At 36.0% G+C, this 8,600-nt stretch overlaps 1 protein-coding gene across 1 annotated transcript; it reads left to right on the top strand.

Annotated features, from left to right (window-relative positions):
• Window positions 1-7,395: 7,395 nt before the first annotated feature.
• On the top strand, window positions 7,396-7,785 carry LOC131047341 (uncharacterized). The gene has a single exon (XM_057981212.1). It carries the CDS (start codon window positions 7,396-7,398, stop codon window positions 7,783-7,785), a length of 390 nt encoding a protein of 129 aa, XP_057837195.1.
• The last annotated feature ends 815 nt before the right edge of the window (window positions 7,786-8,600 follow it).

The raw sequence follows: 8,600 nt of genomic DNA, 5'->3' as shown, positions 1-8,600 counted from the left end.
ATCCTTCTTTCCTTTACTTTGAAAAATTGGATTATTTTTCCAATTATGAAAATGATGGGAATAAAAAGGGAAAGATTGTTAATTAATGTTAGGAGAGTTTTGAGACCTTAACAATATGTTCCAAACTAGTCTATTTCACATAACTAGGGGGGATTTTTATTTTTTGATAAATTTACTGTGATCAGAGTCTATGGGTGTCCTTAGCCTCCCCATATTTTACCAAATTTTTTGCCAATTAGGATTGCTTTTATGGAGTTTATTTGGCAATTGACCCTAGTTGAAAAAGAATACCTTGAGAAGCACAAGAACTTTTCTTCCTAGGCTTTGGGTTGTGTCTGATTTTACCATTGGTAGGAGTTCCTTTGATGAAGTAAAGAATTTCCTTAAACAGTATAGGTTGGTGAATGTTGTGTCTAGATTATGTGATCCTGAACAATTTATTAAACGTGCATTGCCAAAAATGACACCTTGGGCCACAATAAAGGACCATGAACCATTGGATGATGAAGATGTGGTTAGAAATTTTTTGAGAAAAGAGGAAGTACAAGAAAGGAGAAGAAAATGGAAAAATTTGATCAGGGTTGAAGCAGAATTGAAGGTTGCTGACCCTAGTTTCTTAGGTTTTTGCCCTGATAATCTGTACCTAGAGAGGATTAACAAAATGCTAAGTTTATATGAAACTTTGATGGAACAAATGCCTCAAATTCCAGAAGTGTCTGCTCAGCAACAAGACCCCTAAGATGGACAATCTTCACATGGAAAGAGGCCACTTATTGTGTCTGTTGATGATGTAGAGAGTGGGGATGAAGTTCAATCTACTCGAGTGCCACCTGCAAAGAAACAAAAAACCAAAGAGGTGGGTGCAATTATGAGGAGAGACGGGCTGCTAGAGAAATTGTTACAGAACAAGGACACTACTTTCATCAAATAAGGACACATCTCAGAGAAGCAGGGCGGAATGAAGAACAGGGAGAAACAAACAAAGCCTATTCTCAAGGCTTTTTATGAGCGTGTGATGTTGTCAAATGAGTTCATGAAAGATGATGACTTTATTAAGTAGGATGAATTTAAAATTTTTCTGACAAGGTTGAAACAAAATCAATTAAGATGAAATTTGATCATAGAGGAAGGAAATGTAGAAAAGAATGAGGAGATTGTCAAGGCACTGCAGGAATATGATCCTGACAGGGAGCAAATAACTATGGAACAGGTAAGACAAATGATTAAGAGTACTGGTATGATTGTGATGCCTGACTGGGATATCCAATATATTTTTATTATTGATCAGATTAGGAAGCAAGAGGACCTAATGTTTAAAACTGAATTTGAAATTGGAGATGTAATAAGAGGATTGGGATTTAATCCTAAGTCAAAGACACTTGTTGCTTGGTCTTTAGCCCCTTCCACTCAAAATCCCCACCTTCTAAATATCCAAGTAGAAAAGAAAGCTAACAGAATGATCTAGAATTTGCAAAACACAAGTGACACAGAGATTGCCTCATTTTTTACTCAAGTTTCTTTCATGAATTTATCAAAAACAGAGGATTTGTCAAGAAGATACACAGAAACATATAACCAATTGATTGCATTAGCTAAAAAATATGAAGAGACACTGATGAAGAAGGCCACTCTAGAGGAAGAGTTAGTGGAGTTAAAAGAAAAAATGGCAAATGAGCCCCCTCCAATACAGATTACAGAACAAGTACAAGAAATACCAGTTGATGTGACAACAAAAATGGAGGAATACATAGAGAAAATTGAAAAGCTTGAAAAGGAACAAAATGTCAAGGCTATCTCTGTTGTGTTAGAAATTTTGAAATACGGGATTAATGCATTGAAAGGAAAATTTGTGGTAGTATATGATTTGCACATTTCTTTGAAAGAGGCAAGTAAAAAATCCTCTGAGGTTGTCGCTTTTCGAGGACCTTTGTTCAAAATTTGGTCAGGAAGAAGCAGATTAATGGATAAGCTAGATATTGCAATGTTGTATAGTGAAGAGTTCTTTCCCAAGATCAATGACGCTAAAGACATGGTGGAGTTAATGAATGCAACTTTTTCATTTTTCACAGGGAAGGATGTGCTTATAAATGAAAAATTATAGACATTTGGGGAAGGTTATAGTAAATTGTTGCCTTCAATATATGGTAGTAAGGGAGAATTGAAATTAGTTTCTGATTGGACCAGCGAATTTGATTTGATTCTAGAGGGAGAAGAAATAATCAAGCATATAGATGATCATATTGATGTTGATTTCCTTAATGGTATGCTTGATTCACTATTCAAGGTTGAGGTTGACCATACAAAGTTTATTGTTGAGGCCAAGGAAGTTACAGATGCCAGATGGACAGATTCAGGTGCAAAGTTGGAAGAGGTAAAGGCATTCAGTTGGCCAACAGACAAAGAGGTGGACAGGTGGCAAGCCATGCTAAAGCAAAAGAAGACATGTCAAGTTGCTACCCAAGATTCCTCAAAGTAATCCTAAGCTTTTTGCATCCACATTTTATAAAAGGGTTCCAAGATTAATTTGAGAGGGATGGCCACTTTTTTTTATCGGTAGAGAGGGATGGCCAGTTGGCCACTTTTATTGATGTTGAAAACTCTGATACAGTTATAATAGTTCAACTATTCAAGAATTTGATAAGTGCATAGTTGAATCGCATTTTGAATTTACTTTCTAATATCATTATGAATATAATATCAATATCATTTGTAGTTTGAGATCTTCACATAATTGTCTTTGTGTTGAATTTATGTTTTCACTGTGAATTGAATGGTCAAGGGTTTTTCAATTTATGCGTCTGCAAGGAAGATTATGGAATTGTTCTAGGATTTATTTCAAGGAAAGAATTAAAGTTCTTGGGGCAGTTTCAGTGAAATTAGTTTTTTTAATACAAATCTGATGATTATATCATTTGTATGAATTTGAGTTGTGTTTGTAATGGCATATTCATTCCTGTTTATCTAAAAATGAATCTTATTGAAGTTTATTATCAAGTTGTCTTTAAATTGTAAGTGACTCTATGCCCTAGGATAAGGCACTGGTTTGTTGTCTTGATGAAGTGACCTTCCAATTATAATAGTTGATTCATTGTGGGTGAATTTTTCTTGTTTGCTTTTGATTATGAAAGTGTGATTTTTTTGAGATCTAATTTAAAGATTGCATTCTTTTTATATTAGATTTGATTAGATTTTGGATCTACCCTCATTTGTGTTTCATTATTACATCTTGTTTAGGGTTTGGGTTTTCATTGTGTTGTACATATTTGATCTCACCTACCCAACCTTAGACTATGTTCTTACTTCTTTGTCTACAACATCTACAACATCTATCATGGAATTGAATCCTCAAAAGATATTCCCTTTAATTGAGTTGCATGCATGTTTTACTAATTATGTTGTATTCCTATCTATTGAGGTGTTTGATCCTTTCATTCTTAATACTCTTATGATTTAATATGATATGGATGTTTATGTAATATATATGGAGGTGTTCTATCATGTACATATTTTCCCTCCTCCATAAAGTTGGCATTTCCTCATACCTATAATCAACATGTATCTTGAACTTTGTACCCTTGCCATTATATATATATATATATATTCCTCTATGAACATTCAAGATTTCTTGTATCTTATCCATCAGTATGTTTGACAAGTTTTCTGGGACCTCAAAACCCTCTTCCCTTAAGTATCGACCCACCATTTACAATGAGGTGCATCCTCAATATGATTCCAGACTAACAAAAATTCCACATTCTTGGGCATAATAGGAAGCATTAAATGAAAAATTGCATACACCATAACAATGCAACAAATGAAAAATCTCTTGATTATGTTCATTTGAAAGATGATAGAATTATACACCAGAGAGAAATAGATCAAAATTTAATTTCTATTGAATAAAATTACTACTTCCGTAACAAATAAATTTACTTATAACTTCTTCAAGAACCTGCACAAAGCTTGACACTAAATGCTTTTCATTTCCTCTGTAAATGAACTATACAACTTGCTTCACCTAGACTCGCTACTGGAACCAGAAAAGGAACCCCAAAGGCACCAAAATTTTGGATCCCTCAAGAGACCCCCCAAAAGGAACCCTTCTAATGGCTTTAATTTCCCTTTTTATAGAATAAAAGGGAGCAACAAGCTTCAGGCCAAGAGACACATGTCAACAGAACATTTACTCTTAGCAATTAGGCATAAAAGGCCATATGCAATTCTATTACAAAAATATTCTTTATCCATGCGCTGGTCATAAATGAAAATTTTCAATTGAAAATTGGTAGAAGTAAAATTGCTTGAGTCATGCCATTATCACCCTGATGCCTTCAAATGGAGTGTGAGATGTTACGTTTTGTGCAAAAGATTGTTTCCCTTATCAGAAGGGATACTAGATCCTGGCAAGAAGTAAAGTCACCCCTAAAATAGAGGAGGAGCTTCAGCCTTCATGCCCAGGATTAGAGAAAATAGAAAGAGGAGCTTGAGCCTTCATGCCCAGGATCAGAGAAAGTGGAAAGATGAGATTTAGGGTGAACATAATATGTTGGGGAGGGGTCGCATCTTCCATGTCGTCACAAAGATGATTGGCTGCCACTCCCCACCCAAACAAATCCTTCTTTCATTCCTCTGCGGGCTCCTTCTTCGAACCCCCTGCCATCCAGTGGCAGAGTAGAAGCAGAGGATGTGCCATACATGGCCTTTCTTGTTAAGAAAAGTTTTTCATGCCCCCTCTGCCAATCCTTCTCACTTTCACAACCCCTCTAACAATAAACAAACTCACATGGGAGAAAAAAAAACACCCATTTGGTATCACAGAGCACACAATAACTCCATGCACAATCCTGCTCAAACATCATCTTCCTTTCTGAGGAAACAACCACTCTCAGAAGATGAAAAAGGTTTCTTTTCTCTTCTACCAATTAAGTCACCACCCCATTATATTTATAAATTTTTAACACTTCATCTAGTGATGCTCATTCACATCAAAATAAATCATTTTGGTGCTTTTCAACGTGGCTCTAGACTCTAGAAGTCATGCCTATCAAATCCACTGCATCCTACTAAGGCTCATCTTATGTGAATGATTTTGTTCTGATTTTATTCCTCCTTCATTGTACAAATTCTGCTTCAGAATCCTTGACAACAAGAAACCTCTGATTTCTCAGAGAAATCTGTGATCTCCCATCTCTAACTCAGAAGCTATCCAATCCTTTTATGTCTCTCGAACCATCGTCCTTGCTTGTCTAATCAACCTCAACTCAAGAGAAACCTTCAAACTAGTCCCTCAGGAATGAGTCGACATCCAAGCCTTAAAAATTCCTCATACATATTAGCTTTCCACCATAGTTATTGCTACCTCTCATGTTTGTTTAATGTTAACATTTTTAGGTTGGGAGCTAGCGACTAGATAGTTTGTGGTTAAGTTTTATGGTTATCACCAGCTCGCGAGGTTAAATGTCTGAAGAGGTGATCAAGCCGCAAGCTAGCGATAAGTTGGTTTGGTTTTACATCGCGAGGTCTCTAGCTTTTGGGGTGTTAGCATTTTATGTTAGCGAGCTGGAGATTGTTAATGAAATTGCTTTGGTCGCAAAGTCTCAAGTAGGTCTGATGTCATGCTTTATAGCCATGAGAGTTATTGAGTAACTCATTTCATACAGTTATCGCTAACTCTCATGTTTGTTCAATGTTAGCATTTTTAGGTTGCGAGCTAGTGACTAGACAGTTTGTGGTTAAGTTTTATGGTTATCCCCAGCTCGCGAGGTTAAAATTTGAAGATGTGATCAAGCCGCGAGCTTATGAGTGAAGTGCTAGCGGTTAAGAGATAAACAGTTTTATGTTGGCAAGTACACGACAAGGGTTAAAGTTACCACTATCTCCAAGTCGTTGCGGTGACGAGGACTTAACATTTTGAGGTCGAGAATTGGTGAGTGGCGGTTTAGTTGCCCTCAGTCGCTAGATCTCGAGGTTATGAAGGCTTAGCATTTTCAACTTGAGAGCTGGAGATAGAGTCGTAAGGGCTTGTCGCTAGGCCATGAGATTTTCTAATAGGCAATCTTTTAGGAAGAGGGTTGACAATTGTGTGCCATGTGTTTTAATGACTTGACGGAGACTGTTGAGGTGCCAATATATTTTTTTTACATTTTGGAAAAAGGTTGAAATCACCAATATATTTTTTTTATGGTTTGAAAATAGCTTGAAATTACCAATATATTTTTTTTATGGTTTGAAAATAGGTTGAAATCACTAATACATTTTTTTATGGTTTGAAAATAGGTTGAAATCGCCAATATGTTTTTTTTATGGTTTGAAAATAGGTTGAAATCGCCAATGCAAATATTTTTTTGGGTTTTAAAAACATTACAATTCGCCCATGCAAATATTTTTTTTTGTTTTAGAAACATTACAATTCGCTAAGATTTTTCACAAACTTTGAGTGATCACGAATGATTCGCCAATGGAGATTATTATTTTTTCTTCGTAAACCGCAAAATTTTGCCAGTAACATTAATATTTTCCTCGGCAATTATACACCTTTCGCCAGGTTTTTACACCTTGTCTGAGGGGGAGGTTTCTTAAAGTTTTCCTTGGAGGTAGTGTGTTTGAGAAGATGAAACTTATGATATCCTTCATGCCTGTCATGATGAGCCTTGTGGAGGACACTTTGCTGCCAAGATAAAAACTATAAAGATCCTAAATATAGGTTTTTATTGGGCGAATTTGCATAAAGATACAGTCAAGTATACCAAAAAGTGTGATCAATGTCAGAGGATGGGAAGACCTTCTCGGTCTGATGAGATGCCTTTGCACCCACAAGTAGTTGTTACACCATTTGACAAATGGGGATTAGAATTTGTTGGGCCAATTGATCCACCCTCAAATGGTAGATCATACATTCTAGTGTGTACTGACTATGTTACAAAATGGATCAAGGTAAAAGCATTCAAGCATGCCAAAGATAACAAGGTAGAAAAATTTTTGTATGAGGAAATCTTTAGAAGATATGGAGTTCTGAGGGAGATAGTTATTGATCAAGGGGAAAAATTTACTTCCACTTTGATTACATCCTTGGTTAGTGAATATAATATATGGCATAGAAAGCCAACCCCCTACCATCCTCAAGCCAATGGACAAGCTGAAATCACTAAAAGGAGATTGAATCTATATTGACCAAAACAGTAGCCCTTCATTGAAAGGATTGGTTTAGTAGGTTGCTTGAAGCAATTTGGGCATATAGGACTATGTGGAAAACCACAATAGGTTTTACACCCTTTGAGATGGTGTGTGGGAAATTAGCTATGATGCTTGTAGAATTTAAGCATAAAATACTTAGAATAGCCATATCCTTGGATATGACTCTCTCTACAACTCAACAGGATAGGATCCTATAGCTTAATGCCAAATGAAATTAGGAAGTTTGCCTTGCAACAGACAGAAACAATTCAAAATCAACGCATGAAATGGCATAATAAATATATCAAAGACAAAGCATTCAACCCAAGAGATTGGTCTCTTCTGTATGACTCCAGGTATAAGGATAATTTGGGCAAACTCCAGGCGCGATGGTTAGGGCCTTATGAAGTGATTGAAACATTTCCAAATGGTGTAGTACGATTGGCCACTATTGATCCTGTAAAATTCAAATTGTTGGTTAATGGTCATCGTTTGCGCCTCTATAATAAGTCGCTTTCTAAAGAGGAGTTTCTGCAACAATTCACTAGTCCGGAAGGTTCCGATATTCCTGCAACAATAGAAAGTGGCCTTGTTGTCCCACATTCTTCCTAATTTTCTTGCCTTGTAATTAGATCATAATAAATACTTTTGTATCTTATGGAAGTACCCTTCTTTGCAATAAATGTTTCATCTCCGTACTCGCCAATCACTCTTCCATATCATTCCATGTCATTCATTTCACCACTTCTCTTGCCATATATAGGGGATCTATTTCATGCATGATGGATTTTCCCCAACAAATATCATTATGGCATGATAACAGGTACACTCGTGTGTATTTATTTTTTGTTGCATATATATATTTAACCATAATTTGTACAATAATGAAATTTGCATAGTATTCTTTTTAAGTCATTTTTCGCATGTGTGGACACCTGTTACACCTTAGGTTGGGGGGAAAGTACGTTAATTCTTATGTCATTTTAAATAAAGTTTAAATTTCAAATTATTTCCCTTTGATGTGACATTATGTACTTTGATTCTATTTCTATGCCTTCTGCCCTTGGCATTTCTTTTCGCTTGCCTTTCGTTATTTTGAATTTGTGGCTGAGTTATTTGCAAGTAGAGCATATTTTCTTGTGAGAATTTGCAAATTTTATTTGTAGAGTTTAGACTTGGGTGTATTTCTACAAGTAGCGAGTTTTGAGTATCAGAGTTGCAATGGGTGGTCTGCCAGTTCGCCATGAGCCTACGATGCATGATGTCCTCATGCAAGATCAGGTTTGTGAACCTAAATTCCAAAATAGCGACTGGATAGATTTTTTTTGAAGCTAATAGAGTTCAATGATGACATTACAAGATAATTCACCTGCACATTTTATGATGGGGAAGCTTGGGTGAAAGGGTTGAGAGTTGTTGCTATAGAA

Source organism: Cryptomeria japonica, chromosome 10 (assembly GCF_030272615.1).
Source record: "Cryptomeria japonica chromosome 10, Sugi_1.0, whole genome shotgun sequence".
NCBI classification, from domain to species: Eukaryota; Viridiplantae; Streptophyta; class Pinopsida; order Cupressales; family Cupressaceae; genus Cryptomeria; species Cryptomeria japonica.
This window is presented reverse-complemented; position numbering and strand designations above follow the sequence as displayed.

Coding starts and splice junctions, on each gene's coding strand:
- LOC131047341 (XM_057981212.1), top strand. CDS start 7,396: ATGCCAAATGAAATTAGGAAGTTTGCCTTGCAACAGACAGAAACAATT.